At 32.5% G+C, this 17578-nt stretch overlaps 2 protein-coding genes and 1 pseudogene across 2 annotated transcripts; 1 reads left to right on the plus strand and 2 right to left on the minus strand.

Annotated features, from left to right (window-relative positions):
• Positions 1-248: 248 nt before the first annotated feature.
• LOC143185446 (beta-glucuronidase) lies at positions 249-10190 on the plus strand. Its single transcript, XM_076388450.1, has 11 exons — positions 249-427; positions 4387-4566; positions 4749-4847; positions 5043-5219; positions 6578-6810; positions 7638-7917; positions 8029-8303; positions 8534-8795; positions 9457-9645; positions 9795-9933; positions 10009-10190. Exons 2-11 carry the CDS (start codon positions 4402-4404, stop codon positions 10188-10190), a joined length of 2001 nt encoding a protein of 666 aa, XP_076244565.1. The 5' UTR covers positions 249-427; positions 4387-4401.
• Positions 3444-3564, minus strand: LOC143186405 (5S ribosomal RNA; annotated as a pseudogene).
• Positions 10191-10246: 56 nt separating the features above from the next.
• LOC143185445 (zinc finger HIT domain-containing protein 3) lies at positions 10247-11428 on the minus strand. Its single transcript, XM_076388448.1, has 2 exons — positions 11273-11428; positions 10247-10793 (listed from the first exon to the last, which is right to left on the minus strand). The coding sequence occupies exons 1-2, from the start codon at positions 11341-11343 to the stop codon at positions 10457-10459; spliced, it is 408 nt and encodes a 135-aa protein (XP_076244563.1). The 5' UTR covers positions 11344-11428; the 3' UTR covers positions 10247-10456.
• Between the last annotated feature and the right edge of the window lie 6150 nt (positions 11429-17578).

Below are 17578 nucleotides of genomic sequence, written 5' to 3' on the forward strand. Positions count from 1 at the left end.
AAAGAATTTTACATATGCATCAAATCTCCTGATAACCTTTCTGCCGCACTTGCAGCTAACTCGTCAAAGCATTGCGAGTAGATCGTCGATCCGATTGACGCGTTGTCAACGTGGGCCAGTAGTTGAGTCGGGGAACACCCGGTATATATGAGAAGAACAGACGGCCGTCAAGGCTCGATGGGATAGGTATAGCCCGGTCCTCTGGTTTAGTGGCGTGCAAGATCTCGGCAGAGGAGAACGTGCCAAGTTCCAACGACGACGCGGTGTGCTACAATGCCGCGTTAACCGCGATCAACCACAAAGGAAACCGCCACGAAATTTCCGTTTGCACACTCCTAGAGCAACGACTGGCGGGACTACACTGTGACAATTTGTTCGTGATGCCAGAGACCTATCCGAGCGATTATCGGGTCTAAAAGCTGCAGAGGTGAGTGATGAATTTTTTGGAGGGTAGAGGACCCCATTGGAGCGGTCGGTTTTTGCTGGTCAGAGGAACTGATGTTTGTGAGAACACGCCTGTTTGACTATGGAGTTTCGTTGACCTCGAGATTGTGCGGTTCGATAGGTGTTTAGATCCCTAGCGCGGAACAGGAACGGGATTTCGATGCGCACTGTGGGTTTTTCTCTTTTCCTTTCCTGCGTTTAGTGTCCTGTGGTGAATCGTGATCTCTGGGTACGCAGGTAAGATCGTGAAGTCTAAGTTTTGTTTTTGTTCTTTCGTGTGCCTCTGTAGAGCCTTTTCTACATTTTGTGCTTTTATGAGAGCCGGTTTAGAACGTGTGTCGGTTCAAACTTTGGCGCGGAACTTATCGAGGAAAATCGATTAACTGTACGCGGATAATGCTCACGTTAGTCAGAGGAGTGATTGGATTTGTTGGATATATGCTTATTTGAGGGTGATGTGCATAATTTGAAATGTGTCGTTAAATCTTACTAATTATTGTTTAATAATACTATCTTTAACAAAGAAATAAATACTAACGGATACGAATATTACGTGAACTAAATAAGCTTCAATGAGATAAGAAGTTATATGTGTACACATATCAGTTCAATTGACGTATGATGTTTGATACATAAAGGAAAAATTGACGAATATGTGTATAATCAATAAAGTATGTCAGTGATACACAAACTGCCATGGAAGAGATGACATCTGAGATAATCTATAGTGAACACACTTTAAATAAAAATATTTAAAGAAACAATTCTTTCACAATTTTCACAAGTACTCACTTTCCAAACTTTGCTAAAAAAAGTATATTGCATTCATTGTTCCTTAAAATTAGTTCTAAACTTTTTCTGTTCATTTTATCTGTCATTACACTATCGCAAACAAAAAGTAAGGCTTCTTATTTTTTAACGTTTATAAAGAAAAATTTATAGGTTTTGCATTGCTTAAATAATTACAGTTTGTTTCTATAATTTTATTTTATATAATAATATTTGAGAGAAATAGAATATGAAACATGTCACACATGTTGACTAGATTCGATCAGCTGATGCAGTCAGCGATTTATCTTCTGCATGCGTTCTGGACTAAGTCCTGTTTTAGGCAATAAAAATATATAGCGTGTAACTAAAATTTTCAAATTAAACTATTCAGTAATTTGCAAACTACAGAAAGATAAAACACCGATTTTTTTCCAAGAAAGATAGTTGAAAGGACTTTTGAGCCAGTTACAATCGAAATTGTTGCGGTAATTTAATTTTCCTTATTTTTCTTAATCATATTCTGATATTGCTTTCTATCATTTCACTGCAAAGAGAGCTTGAAAATTATGTAATTGCGATGCATTTGCACAGTTTAAATCCTGAGTTAACGATAAAACAATATCAAATCTTAATATATTGGGGACCACTCCTTGTAAACATTCTTTCATTCTTCTGCCATCTACAACCGGTCTTGTGAAAATATTTTATAATTTTATTAACATTCTGTATCGGTCAATTTTATTGTTATGTGAATACTTTATTTCAATTATAGACCTTATTTATATTTGATGCATTTATAATAACATCATTTACGGATTATAAATGCAAATAAGTGCTCATATTAAAAACATTAATATAGAGTATCTGCCATTTACCACTTCACAATAAATTTTGAACTCTGAATATTTTGATATCAATTTACTAGTGTGATATAAATACTTATCTTGTTGATGTTGATACCATTATTGATATCTAATTTATTCATCCAGTAATCTGCTTCTTTAGAATATTGTGATTAGGTAACGTACGTATTATAACTTAATACCTTATTCAATCAAAACTACTTAAAATACACACAAATACGTAGTTACTGATTTCCAAAATGTTTAGTGATAACAGAAATATTAAAAGTTCTAAAACTCTCTAGGATGTATAGTCATGATAGTATATTGACTATCATATTACATTTACCAAAATTTCTGTTAACCTTTGTACAATGACTGTTATTTTGAGTAAAGTAATTTTTAATTAAATATTTAAGTTCATATTATATTCCATCCTAATAGAATCCAAAGAAATCTTTATTAAGACATATTTAGACTTATCACTCGTATATAAATGTTATTTACTCATAATATGTTTGTAGTCAATTGAACTAACATACTTGACAAGAGAATAAGGGAGAATGCCTTCAAGAAATGAGGGAGACATCGATGAATTTATAACGAAAAGATACTGTAATCAGGTAATCAAAGCGTTAACTTGCTTGGCATGGGGACCGCGTGTTTTCCGCGAAACAATCGATGCAGCTCGCGAGAACATCGTTCCCATCACTATAGATAGCACCAATTGTTAAATTCTCGTGGTGTCTATTCGAAGAATTAGGGACAGCAGTGATGCACATATGTACGTGCGACACGAGGAAACAATTTGATGCTTTGGGAAGGGAAGTCTGCTCTCGTAGGAGGGCACCGTGCCAGGAAGCCGATATTGCTGTACATGAGACCCTGCGGGGCACGCATCAAACATCTCTGTTTCCATCAGGAATCAACAAGTCGCTATACAGAGTGTATCGAAACCTCTATTAAAAAATTTCCAAATGAATCGTGTATAACTCGAAATTGAGAAAAGAGTCTACTAATCTTAGGTCTACAGTGATAAGCAATCAGCACTTCCTTCCACAATTTCTCAAACAATTTAAGAGTCTTAAGACTTGCCAAACAGATCAATGGATCAACATTTCTGAGTCACGTAATCAATATGCCCAAAAGATTTCCATCTCAAACTATGGTAAAAGAACAAAAAGACGAGCCACGATATCTCATCGTGAGGTGAATACAAATCTTCGCCTCATATTTCTCTTATCGGAAGTAAAATCTTCTTTAGATGCACTGGCTCTAACGGCTCGGTTTTGCATACAAATTTGTTTTAATAATTATAAATATACATACTGCAAAATAATTATATTTTGTAAAGCTAGTAAAAAGGAAAAGAGCACAAAAAAGTAATACCAACATTACACGGTATTCCCAGGCGGTCACCCATCCAAGTACTAACCGTGCTCAACGTTGTTTGACTTCGGTGATCAGACAAGAGCCGGTAGATTCGAAACGTGATTTGAACGTTGGTAAAAACCTATTTTCTATAAAACATTGATATAGTACATAAAATATTGAAAATGCATTATTTTGTACTTATTTATTCTAATAAAATTCCACCTACATTCCCTATTCGTCTTATCTGTATATGAGAATGTTTTATAACTCTAAAACGCGAATATTTTCTTCAATTTTGTATTAATGTATATGATTGGGAACTTTTTGTCAGAAGTTGTAGCATCAAGAAGGATTAGTTCATAAATAACTGCAAATTTAGTACAAACCTTGTACAGTAAATGTTCGATTTGACTTCCTTCTGTTGCAGTGTAAAACTCCCATCTACTAGACTCACTTCTATGCTCACAACTATGTTCAATACTAAATAAAAACTGAAAATTTGTACTACGTTTGAAGCTATGAAGTAATCTTTGTTGCTGCTAGTTTAATCTTGTTTTGACAACCTGTCAGGTAGTTCTAAATCAATTCCTCTATTTACATTCAATATGTCGTGGAGAAACTCATTTACGGTATCAAATATACGTAGACAATAAAAGTCTTGAAATACCTTTTATAATTGAAATATCTCTGATGAAATACCTTTTTTAATACTGTGTATAAGAAAAACGTACAGAAAATCTGAAAATAATTTACCATATAATTTTTTTAATCAAAAATCTTAAAGAACTTTAAAAAAAAAAAGTTTTTTGCCAAGAGAAAAAGAAATTTTTCCAGGGAGGGCATCATCAAAATTACTCCAGTTTTGATGTAAATAATGTGGTTCAATACATTCGTGAAGAAATTCTCTCCTCACAATTAATTAATTGACATAATTAATTGATTCTGTTCATGGCAGGAAAATCGAAGAAAGATGTGGTATTTAATTCTCCTTTCAATCAGCGCCGTAATGGCGGGGGAATCGGGTCCCGAAATTGACTATCCTGAAATGCCCCTAGAATACCCACATTTACCACCAGAAGAAGTGCCATCGCCTCTTCCTGGCATGCTTTATCCGCGAGAAAGCGAGTCACGAGAGGTAAACAAATCATATCAACTTATTTTCTCATATTTATATAATGAATAAAATGTAATGCCATACGATATTTCGTCTCACAGGACGAAAACGGGCTCAGAGCGAGAATAATTCATACGGAAATTCATAACAATTACTCTGCAATTAAAATCCCAATTTGTAAATGATATGTTACTTTTCTTTAGGTAAAAATTCTCGACGGTATGTGGGATTTTTTAGTTTCGCCATTCGAAGATAAATTTAAAGGATACAAAGAGGCATGGTTTACCAAAGACTTGTCAAAGGTACGATTAAAAAATGACTAAAACGCGTCACGATTTAACTCTTCTTAACTATTTAAGTAACTATTACGTACAAGCATATTGGAATTAAATTCTATCAGATGAAATAGTATAAGTTGTATTTTCAACTAAGAATATAGGTATTTCTTAAATATTGTTACTAAAAGGCTGCATACGCACACATACTGTTTTATGCAGGCGGGGAAAGTGATGCAAATGCCAGTTCCTTCGTCCTACAATGACATTACAACTTCGAGAGCAATTCGAGATCACATGGGCGCTGTCTGGTATCAGCGCATGTTCTATGTGCCTTCTTCTTGGCGAGAACAAAGAGTCTTCATCAGATTTGGATCGGTTAACTACCTTGCGCAGGTGGTAAGTACTCTACAGTAAATTCAATATTCTTTTCTTCTCTCCATTATCCTCACTGCTGACAATTTACAATCACTCACAAAAAGTATCGTCCACCCTCTTTATTTATGCAATCATGCTCATAAGAGACACGATGAAAAATATCACAAGCTTTTCTAATAAGTTTATCAACGCTTTTCACCGACGAAAATAAACAAATTTTTACAAAATTAAGCTTATAAATATAGTATTATTATATAATAATAAAAATACAAATATGATTTAGTAACAGGCTGGTTCTTTAGTTCCTAAGTTATCAAAGTTTTACAAGTTATAATAGAAACTTATACCTCGTTTACTGAAATAAAGAAATTAAACAGAATTTGTAATTTTTAGTTTTGTTTAGTTTTTAATCTTTAGATTAATCTTTCAATAGTATCAGTTGGGCATTAGATAGTCAACACTTTAAAAATGTAATATTATTTGCAAGCGCTAAATACATCCCGCGTAACAGATTAGATAAATGTTGTTGTCTTATTCCCACATATATCATACAAAACCAGTTTGTTATCATTTCATATTTTTTAAATGATCTTTTAATAAAACACTTCTGAGCCTATGTTTATTTATCTGCTTAACAATCTTTAGCGCAAAAAACATGGGATCCCTGTACGTATATAGATTGATTCAGCACATTGTACTCTATATAGAATTATGGAATTCTTCAGTAGAAGAATATTATGACAAAAATAAAAATCAAAATGTCTAAATAAACATTTACAAACATTTTTATCGATTATATGATACATTGAAAGAAAGAGAAGGAAAAGACTACGATGATCAGGAGACTCGGTAGACTCGCGCCGAGTGCTTAAGTAAAAATCCACGCGGGACAAAGTCTTTTTTCTGCTACGAACAATCGACCAATTTGGGCATGTAAAAAACTATGTAGAAAAGATTTTTCGGCAAAATTTTAAAATTAGCAATGTCCACAACCAATTACTTCTTCATCTTAATTTATTCTTCTTCTCATTATTGACTATATTTAACCAATTTCTTATCATCACTTCACTGCTGCTATGTTCTTATTTATTCTTAACTATGATTTCATGAATTTAAATGGCGCAAAGTTTTTGGAAAGTTCATTTCTTTCTATGACAATCTTTAAAAGGTTTAAAAGCACTTTAAGAGTACTTGGCGCACACTTCGCATTTTTCATGTTTTCGGAGAGGATTTATAAAATACAATATAAAATATGATATAATTGTTGATTACATTCAGAATTTATGGGACTACTCTGGACCATATTTAAAACCACTGAACACTCGTAAAGATATAAAAAATATGCAATATACGAAATTTATGTCACTTGTAAATTTTAGTGGATAAATGGTGGACTCGTAACGAACCATGAAATAGGTCATCTGCCATTCGAGGCAGAAATATCTTCGTATTTGGTGTACGGTGGTAAAAATCGTATTACAGTGGCGGTAGACAATACTTTACTTCAAACAAGCATACCGCAGGGAAAAGTTGTCGATACTACCGTTGATAATGGAACAATGCACAAGCAGACTTACACTTTCGATTTTTTCAACTATGCCGGCATACACAGGCAAGTAAATGTCCACGTTAATTTTCAGATCAATTATCACTAAAACCTTCTTTCTAACCCTTAACTACTGACGAGTTGCAAACTTGGAGCAATACATTTATTATTTTCGACTCCACATAAGTACACATGTTGTACCTTAGTTCTTTGTATAATAAATATTATACTACTTTTATATGCTATGAATAATTTGTTTTTATTGGAATCTTTAACTCAGAATAATTTAAGAATAATTTGTTTTTATTAGAATATGACAGACTTTGTATACGTATTAATATTAAAATATTCGATGTCAGTAGTTAAGCGTTAATAACAATTTATGGTATTTTAAATGATGAAGAAGTTACAAATTTATCGTTTAATTTATTTACTAAAATCTGTTGCGTCTGTTATAATCTGTTGCACAGCAGTTTTGTTTCTCACAAAAACTACATTGAATTAATGAAGATGACTTATTCTTTTCTTTCTTCATTTGACAAAGTGATAAACTTTAAGAAATTATTATGAACAAGATGTTATAGTTTTTTCCAATATTGTACTCTATCCAATTTAAACTCCTCTCCAGTCTTATAAATAAGTCAACATACAACAAGACATTTTATTTTCTATTATTCGTATGATTCACAGTAACTAATCCTTTTTATACAGCTTCCACAAAATATATGATGTTCTCTGAACCATTGCGAATTTCTAAATAATTATCGGCAGATTATACTTACTTTTGTGATGAACAAAAGTAAATATTACTAATTTTACTAATAGCAGAAGTTATTTTAAATTTTACAATCAAACTCTATCAAAATTCCTGATATAGATTTCTTGACTTGCAGACCTGTCTTACTGCATACAAGACCACGTGTGTATATCGAAGATATTACGATAAGGACAAGCGTAGCCGGTGATCGAGGTATCGTGAAATACATCATTGAACCAGCTGGTTTACGCGAACAAGAAATTCCTATATGCAAAGTGACTTTGCTTGAAGCTGAGGACACTTTAGCTACAAAAGAACCGGTTTACGGATTCTCTGGTACGCTTGTGGTACCACAGGCCAAACTTTGGTGGCCCAGGGGTATGAGTACTAATCCTGGATATTTATACACCTTGGAGGTATAATATGTATATTAATTACAATATAATGATACAATAAAGTTTCAAAAACTAAACTACACTTTTTATGACAAAAATACTACATACTTAATTTAATATTTCAATTCCAAGGTTACATTGTCCACAGTGAACAGTACCAAAATAGACGTTTACAGATTGTCAGTTGGTATCAGAAAATTAACGTGGACTAACACAAGTTTGCTACTTAACGACAAACCTCTGTATATGCGAGGATTTGGAAGACACGAGGACGCGATCCTAAGAGGACGAGGTTTAGATTTGGTCACCGTGACTAGAGACCATGAATTGTTAGAATGGGTTGGTGCCAATGCCTACAGGACCAGCCACTATCCTTACAGTGATGAAGTACTTGATTTAGCTGACAAGTAAGTCCGCCACTTTTAGCTAACATATTTATTTCTATGTAAAAATTGATCAACCAATGGAAGAATGGACTTCCAAAAAATCAAATTTGAATACAAGTTTTTAAATTTCTGATAAAATTAATAGGTCTAATAATTTATGATAGTGTAAATTTAAATTTTGTTCTACTGAGCAATTCTTTTATTGTGCTCATATATAATTTAACATGCTATTATATTTTTATTTTTAAAAGATTGGGTTTCCTCATCATTGACGAATGCCCGTCTGTGGACACTGAGAATTTTTCACCGATTCTGCTCGCACGCCACAAGGATTCGTTATCAGAACTTATAAGGCGAGACAAGAATCGTCCTTCAGTGATCATGTGGTCTATTGCTAACGAACCTAGGACACAACTTCCAGAAGCTGGAGAGTACTTTAAACAAATTGCTCATCATACTAAAGCACTTGACCCTACTAGACCAATCACTCTAGCCATGGCACAGACAGTCCAGGTACCTCATACTACTTTTATAAAATTTTATACGATTCTGTTCAAAGTAATTCACTCAACTGTACATATCTTCCATAATACTTCCTCTTATTATAAGTTACATAATTCAAAATAGCAGAAGTTGAAAAATAGGACTCATACACAGACTAGAGTATGCATATATTGAAGATATAATTAATAACTGAATCAACTAAGAATCTTAGTTTCACAACTGGTTAAATACCATAATGCTGATAAACCATACTGTTATTAATCATTATGTTGGAGGTCCTTAGTTAACCTATTGAATAATCAATGCACAGGCATACATTCAGAAAACAGTACAAGCATGAGTCACAAGTTTTAAGTCTAATATAAGTGTAAAGTAATATGAATTATTATATAAAAATTAATTTCAATACTTTTATACTAAAAATAGAATTTTCTTATTTCTTGAATAACAAAGTTTATATCTTTCAATAATATAAAAATTAAAATTTCTAAAAAGTGATTTCTTAAATTGTAGTATTTATTCTTTTAAGTTACACAATTGTTATTTTCAGATATTTCCTAGCATTATAAAAAACAATACACATATTTTTAATTAGGTCACATAGACCACTTGATCATATTGTATATGTAAACAGAAAATACATATTTATGGAATATGAATTTATTTATAGGATGATCAAGCTGGTGAATATCTTGATGTGATTAGTTTTAATCGTTATAATGCTTGGTACAATAACCCTGGTCAACTTGATACAATTACTAACAGAGTCATAGGAGAAGCCAGAGCATGGTACAGAAAATACAATAAACCTGTGCTTATGTCAGAGTATGGTGCTGACACTATGCCTGGTTTGCATGAGGTAAATTAACCATTTAATAATTACAAATTTTTTATTTAAGAGCAATGTCTTTTTACTTTTTACACTATGAATGATATAATATTTCATTCTTAAAAATATTATTTCTTTTTACACTGATATTATTTAATGCCATTATTATAACTTTATAGCTGCCAGAGTATGTGTGGAGCGAAGAATATCAAAAAGAATTATTATCTAAACATTTTATAGCATTTGATAAATTAAGAGCTGAAGGTTTTTTCATTGGTGAATTTATCTGGAACTTTGCTGATTTCCGAACAGCTCAAAGTATGTAAATGAAGTAAAATATTTTAAAAAATAGAAATAAATATCCTTTAGTAACTAATAATTGGTAATTTTTAGCATTTATACGAGTAGGTGGTAATAAGAAAGGATTATTCACAAGAGAAAGGCAACCAAAAATGGCAGCTTACCATGTCAGGAAAAGATATCATGCTCTACAAAAAGAACTAGATGAGATGGCAATACCATCAGATCTCGAAAATTATATTTCACTTCGTTATTCTCAGCATTCAGAGCTTTGATATCTTTTTTATTACACTGCAACTTTTCTTAATGCATTTTTAAATAAAATTGTTTGTTGTTTGTCTATATATAAACGTTGCATAAAAGATATTTCATTTTATTTCCCTCCATATCATAATCAATTTGGGTAGAAAATCATTGTTGCTATTATCTATCATTTTTACAAATGTTTTATTAACAGGTTGTCACATATTCCAGTTCCCAATGGCAATAGTATAATATACATTAACATATCACACTGAAGTTTTATATAATATTATACAAATTAACATGGTTGTTTATCAGCTGTTGGTTCCACAATCTTTAAACAAGCATCTGCCATTTCCACAAATACTGGTTCAGTCATGGCTAAAGCAATAGCCTTTGTGGGATTTTCATCAGTCAGAATGGCACGCATTATATCACGTACATGTGGATTTTTTAAACAATTCTTTAATTCTTGACTATCATGTAATCGTTCTAATTTCTCAATAGGAACTGTATCCTCAGTAGGGAATTCATACTTGGCATTTACCTTTTTATTATCATTAATTTCATTATGCTGAAGCTTTGGTGGTTCACAACTACTTTCTTTATGTATTTTGCAACAAGCTACAGAACAACTAACACAAAAAAATGAAACATTTTGGTCAATATTTAACTACATATTAAGAACATACATTGCTGACAAAGTATAGTACAAATTTGTTATTATATCAACTCTATAATAGAACAGACAATAAAAATACTTTTCAAACAAATGAAATATCTAAACTGTCATATTATCTGAACTATCTAGAATTACTAGAAATAAAACAAGTGAATTACTAGAAATAAAACAACTTCTGCAAATAGTAATCTACTGACTAAAATTGGTAAATTAACATACAATACATAGAATTCATAATATATCATAATATATCATTTAATATGTTTTTAAATGTAAATCAGTAGAGATTCATCTATTATCATCTAGTAGAGATTTCATCTAAAGATTAAAAAACAATTCGTTTACTACTGAATTGTATTACTCTTAACAATCACATGTTAAGATATGTCAGCAATGCAATACAAACAAACTTAACCTCTTCGACGTACTTACTAAAATTCTTTGCACACAGGACATTTATATGAACATTCTATTCGAGTGCATACACAACAAATTTTCGTCATAATAATTGAAGTCTTATACGTTAACTATGTCAAGAAATAATTAAATTATAGTCATTGATAACATTAAATGATCAGGACTGCGTATGTTTACTCTGTCCTATCACGTGGTTAACCATAACTAGGTATTTAAACGATAATATAACGGATATTCATTAGTTATTCGATATTCATAATAAACCATTTTACGAGTCTTTTAAGCGACTGAATATACTATATCTTTAATAAAACATACATTTATATTATTATTAACCTGAATTCTATTCTAATTGTATATATTTATGTATACATGTATAGTGTACTCATCATAAAAGTTCATACGATATACGTTTTAAGCATTTCTTATGTTAAAGCAGTAGCAAATTTGATATATTTACCGCCTGCAATTAGGGGTTTGCTCTGCCAGTTTTCATCGTCAGTGTTTCCTGCAACACTGCGACCTCAGATCATGGTTCACTCCATTTATAAAGAGTGCTTTTCTTAGAGTATCGCGCTTCTATATGCCCCATTTTCCTACAATAATTACACCAATTTTTCTTACGAGCCGATGTCATTAACTGATTATCAGAATTTAGAGCACAATTTCTCTGCAAATGACCTGTCTGTTTATATTTAAAACATTTGTGTTCGCTCGCATTAACTCTAATTGTAAAATCTTATAAGTTACGTTAGTTACAACCTCTAAACACAGATTCTAACTTAGAGGCTGATATAAAAGCGTCGCCTAAATTATGGAATTCTTTCGTGCAAAATAGCATGCGAAATGTCTGATTTTGCAATCCTTTTATAAAAGTCGCTATTGTCGTATCATTGAACCATAACTTAAGGCTGAACTTTAGTGTTTCAGCGATCTTAGACAGTTTGGCTCCAAACATAGTGACAGCCTCATCTTCTTGTTGCAGTATTTTTAATTCGTCACGCACACTATCAATATCAGATTTTTGCGCAAAAATAAATTCTAGTAAATTAATTAATTCAGCTAAAGTTTCTGGTTCGAGGTGATTAGGCAGCAGACGACTGGCTCGCCCTTCGATTTTAAGGCAGAGTATCACGTGAAGCAAATTTATCTTATCCTCAGGGCTAACGTGAGAATCAGTGAGCTTGCATTGCCTAATGAAATGAATTACTGAACACAATTCGCCATCGAACCGTAGAATTAAGTCTATGGCTCACTCTAAAGGCATGTATGAAATTTTATCTATTTATTAATAGGTGTTTCTGTAGTTTGTGGAATGACAATGTCAATCGAAGGAGTGAATCCATTTGATTGCGACGTAGAAGCTTCTATTTTGGGTGATTCTACTGCTAAATCTTCAATTTCGAAAGTACTATTACTCGAAGTAGCCTTCTCGTATTTATGAATGAATGGCGGTTTTTAACATATAAATGAAGTGACAAGTATTATTACTATTACTATTATTGTTATATATTAATCTTCATGCGAATGACCCAATTTGTTCCCGTTGATCCTTATCCTATAAGTGTCATTGAATTTCTTGGATCGTAATCCCTTTCTTTATCCGTTCAAAGTAATACCACAATTTACAAAATAAATTCAAATGTATATAATTGTTATATACAATCGGCAACAGTAGTCGCCGTGAATTTTTACTCGACGGACGTTTATAAGAGTCTTGATATCACGTCTATATTCCTAACATACGATCACGGGTTAATAAAGTTTCTTGTTTAAGTATTTTTATGTCACTACGACAATTTCAAATATTTCATCAATAATTTTGACATTTTGTTGTCACCAATTTCCTTTGTAGTGATTTTATGAGCAATTTGGCTTCAGTTTGTAGTTCCAGGCCTAGATTTAACGTCTGAGTTTATGTATAAGTGTTTGTTTTATTGAAAAATACAGTTTCCGAATGATCAAAATTTTTGTAGTTCACTCAAAAATGCTCAAATGTTCTAACGTCTTTGCTCCAGCCCTCGGTCTTCAAAAGTATAGGCACAACTGAATGTGTCAGGTGTTATAGGATAAACTATTCTAATTCTCCTTTTCGTAATTAATGGAATTAATATTGAAAGCAATAGGAGGATGTTGCCAAGCAAAAACAGGTACAAAATGGCTATACGTTCGTGATCAACATTTCAACCGTCTGTTCCATTGCCAGTATATTGTCGACCACCGACGTTTGAGTTTATTACCGTAAGAGCTGTAGAAGGTAATAGTTATAAGGTGTAAACCTAGATGTAAGCACATGCACACAGAACAGGTCTGCACATCGCGCGCGAAGTTTGTATTGCACCTTGTCTCCAAGTCAGAGAAAAGGTCTATGTAAAAGCTTCCCTGAGCTGAATCGTTCCCCGTATTACTAAATAAAACTATAAAACAGGGGGTTACAAGGAGCGATCGTTCTTCAATCGGAGAACTTAGTTCTCCAATGCTTTTATTTAAGCGTGACATGGATAGAACTTAGCTTCCATTTATGTCTTTGATTTACTATTTAGTTTAAGGTTAAGTTTTAAGACTTTTGTAAAGGGAGGTCGGATCCAGGGAGATGGAATTTGATTCCACTTATCTCCTTATGGATCTCCACTCACAACAACCTCATCGTGATGAAATCCGAGTAATCGGTTTTGTTCGAACTAATAGCTGCAATCCGTGTTTATATCACAGAAGTCTGTAGTCTAGATCTAAGAATTGGATAGTTTTGTATTATTTTGTCAATAATCTCTCGTTCCCCTATTTTGTTGGATTTGAAATGTTTCCGGCAATATCTAATTTTAATTCCTACTACGAGTAGCGCTATAATCTTATTTTTACACTGAATCGGTAACGTCGGGTATGTAATGAATTTTGCAGTTCACGTGCTCTTCGAGCGTGTGACAGAAAAATACATTGGATGTTACATCTATCATATATGTCATCGATGGCTAACACAAAAGTGTAGTATTTCCTAAATGTTTTGTTATTGTTTCATTTATATTAAGTAATTAATACAAGTATTTCTTATATAGTTAGACCAAGTACACACAAACGATAATTTTATCGGTTTTAATATAGACAATGAATTTGAATGAGACTACGTACATGACCAACAAAAAAGCAAAATTCATTGCGTTAAGACCAAACACACACAACCGACAATGCTGTAGTTCACCGACTGTCGGTTGTGCGCGCTTGGTTTTAACAATATACAAAAGTAGCAAAAGAAAAAGTTAAGTACTTTCATGATGTATCAAGGAAACTCCAAATAGCTTTCGACCAGTGTCACCTACCCGCGATTGGAATATTTTGTATTATTTTATCTCCCTCTATTGCAACATGTTGCATTTATGTAGATAATCATTTTATAGCTTCTAGATCCGCAAGAAGACATTGAGTGATATGTCTGTTCTTATACTTAAGCCCGTTCTTAAATTGCACTGAAGATAATGATAATATCTTCATAGATCGCAGTCAATTGATTCGATTTACAATGTATTCAACATATTTATTATATCATACGATCCGTAGCAATACGATTAATTACTACACATAGTACCCCACGTACCTGGTGCAAATTGTATTTTTAAAATGTTTACAGATGAAAAAAAGCATCCAATTAATTCCTAAATATGTTTCATTTGATATCTACTATTTGATTCTATCTTATGACATTTTTCGCACTTGCAGCCGTTTAAAAACTAATGTATCTCAGTTATATGAAACACCCTGTATATCAAATAATATTGATTATAACCTATTACATACTATAATCTGTGCTATGTATTGTACTGTATAATAATCGTTTATCATACATGAATAAAGTCTACAGATGCTTATAAATCGATGAAAAGAGGGATTGAAGAAAAGTTACTGTTTTCATTTTGAAACTAATTCCATGGTTCTGTGGTAACGAATTTATATGGGGAAACACTTTCCTCATATTGGCTATGTGAATTGAATGATTAGTAAAATGTGAATTAGAGTACAAAATTAAAACATTTTTCTCAAATATATACACGTATAATTTCGTGATGAAATTACAAAGAAATACTGTACTGAAATTTAATTATAGTATTTGTACAATTTTCTTTAGCCAACGACCGAAAATGTTTGCCTCGTATTTATCTATTTAAATATTAACATTTTAAATTGTAAAAGAAAGCCACAAAAATTTACACCTTTGGCCTCTAAAACGACTTTATGTTATTTAGGTATATATAATCTAAACATTATACACAATAAATTTATACAGACATTATATGAATTGCGTCATCAAATTCAGTTAAGTTCACGATAAAATTTAAAAAGATTGTCATAGTTCTCATTGCTCCTATCTAGAATGAAAAGCATCTGGTAAATCTGGTTGGGAGTGTGTGGAATGTTTGATTCCGCTTCGCGGCGCAAACGAAACGCGAATAGAACTTTCTTCCTCGCAGACGATCGTGTGTCCTGGCATTACTCGTGCCAAGGTCATTGATTCCTACGCCAGTTCCGGCTTAGTTTCTGGGCCAGGTTGACCGACCTAGCAGAGCGACCGGAATACCATCGCCAACCGTGACGCCGACACATCTCGATACGAGTATTCGGACACTCAACAACTGAACAGCCAGACACAATCGAGTAACTAGACTGAGGTCCCATACGCAATTGCACTTTCCGATTTGTGTTCACAAATTGTCTTCACTTGTTCCGCTACCCATTGTTCTATTTCCCATTTCTTTCAGAGACAGTGGGGGTTTGCGTGCACTTAACAGGTCTGACGACAGCAGCAAATTTTAAATTATTTTTCTAGTATGTTATTCACTTTTATTAATGATAAATATTGCTGATAGATTTTTAAAATACTCTTTGGAAATGTCAATGTAATAAATCCAAATTTGCGCCAAGATTGCACCTATCAAATGTAAACCTTGCTAGAGTCTATAGGTACATGTTATAGATAAAGTAATTTATTTATATCTTGGTTCATCTACATCACAGATTCATGTTTAAATAAAACTCAAGAAACATTAAAAGAAACTATACAAATTTTATAGTAATCGAGAAAAATCATACTTTAAGAAAACGTAGGCATATAAAAATAAAAAATTATTTTACTATACAGGGTGTCCACGGTGAAGTAGGCCACTTAAATATCTTCTCTATTTCTAATGACACGAAAATCATCCATATCATATTTTGAGTGGTTGGATCATTTTTTGTATTTTTTTAAAATTTCATATTATTAAAAACAGATGAGATATTTAGGTGACCTGCATCAGCTTGGACGCCCTGTATTATAAAACGAAAAATTTTTCTGAGTCTATGGCAAACAACATTAGTCGTATCAAGGAATTTAAGCTTATTTCATTTAAGTTTGAAAGGTGGAATTTACGTTTCTAGCAAATGAAGAACAAATTAAAAGGATTTTTTCCTATTATAAGAAGTAATATAGTAGGATATAAGACCACATAGCCTAATATTAGGCAAGAAGTCAAAATATATTTTCCAAGGATTCTATGGTTTATTATATTGCTATTGTTTTTGAGGATGTTCGAATTCACCTTGAGGAGGTCGTAAGCGTCAACCTCCTCCTCTCGTTTTCTGTCCTCGTCCAGGAAACTGTACAACGAAGAAAGAGTACATCGGAGAAAAGGAATTACCATTGGTAAGTGGATGAAAGGATACAATGACCCAGTGAGAAATCACAGAAAACCCAGTTCGGGACAATCGCTGTGCCAAATAGCAATTACTGTATCGTACGTGCTGGCTTTCTTTATTTTTAGATATTCTTGCACAGATTTCAGTATCGATTGGAATCTAGAAAATGTTTCAAAAATTTCGACACTACTATTTTTAAAACTACTATTTTTAAATTACAGATTTTACTTTACACAAGCAATTCTTTTCAGTTCCACTGATACGGTGTGGCATACTAGGCAATTTTTTTCACAAACTTAGTAAAGCGTATTTTTTTCTCTTACAGGCCAGATAACAAGCACTAGGTAAATAAGCAACCATTTTGCTTATGAATATATGAATCATACTGCTCTAAGTTATTCCTCGTTCGTAATCAGTTACGTAGATGTTGAGAATAACATCAACATCACCATTGATGACAAACCAAAGTCTTAACATGAAATTAATAAAAACTTGTTTAATGGAACATTATTTCTCTTGGTAAATATGAACAAAAAGTATATAAAAACCCGTGGAATTAAAATTGAAATGTATTTACTGTTCATATATGTACGTATGTAGATATATTAAGGAAAGATGTAAAGCGAAAGGTTGTTATTATTTATCATCATTTTTACT

The sequence above is a fragment of the Calliopsis andreniformis genome, chromosome 12, assembly GCF_051401765.1.
Source record: "Calliopsis andreniformis isolate RMS-2024a chromosome 12, iyCalAndr_principal, whole genome shotgun sequence".
Lineage (NCBI taxonomy): Eukaryota > Metazoa > Arthropoda > Insecta > Hymenoptera > Andrenidae > Calliopsis > Calliopsis andreniformis.

Excerpts from the sequence above, each read along its gene's own strand:
- LOC143185445 (XM_076388448.1), bottom strand. The coding sequence starts at position 11,343 with ATGACGAAAATTTGTTGTGTATGCACTCGAATAGAATGTTCATATAAA. Across the intron at positions 10,794-11,272 it reads CCTGTGTGCAAAGAATTTTA|TTGTTCTGTAGCTTGTTGCA; the intron begins GTAAGTACGTCG and ends TTTTTGTGTTAG.
- LOC143185446 (XM_076388450.1), top strand. The coding sequence starts at position 4,402 with ATGTGGTATTTAATTCTCCTTTCAATCAGCGCCGTAATGGCGGGGGAA. Across the intron at positions 4,848-5,042 it reads TTACCAAAGACTTGTCAAAG|GCGGGGAAAGTGATGCAAAT; the intron begins GTACGATTAAAA and ends TGTTTTATGCAG. Across the intron at positions 8,304-8,533 it reads GTACTTGATTTAGCTGACAA|ATTGGGTTTCCTCATCATTG; the intron begins GTAAGTCCGCCA and ends TATTTTTAAAAG.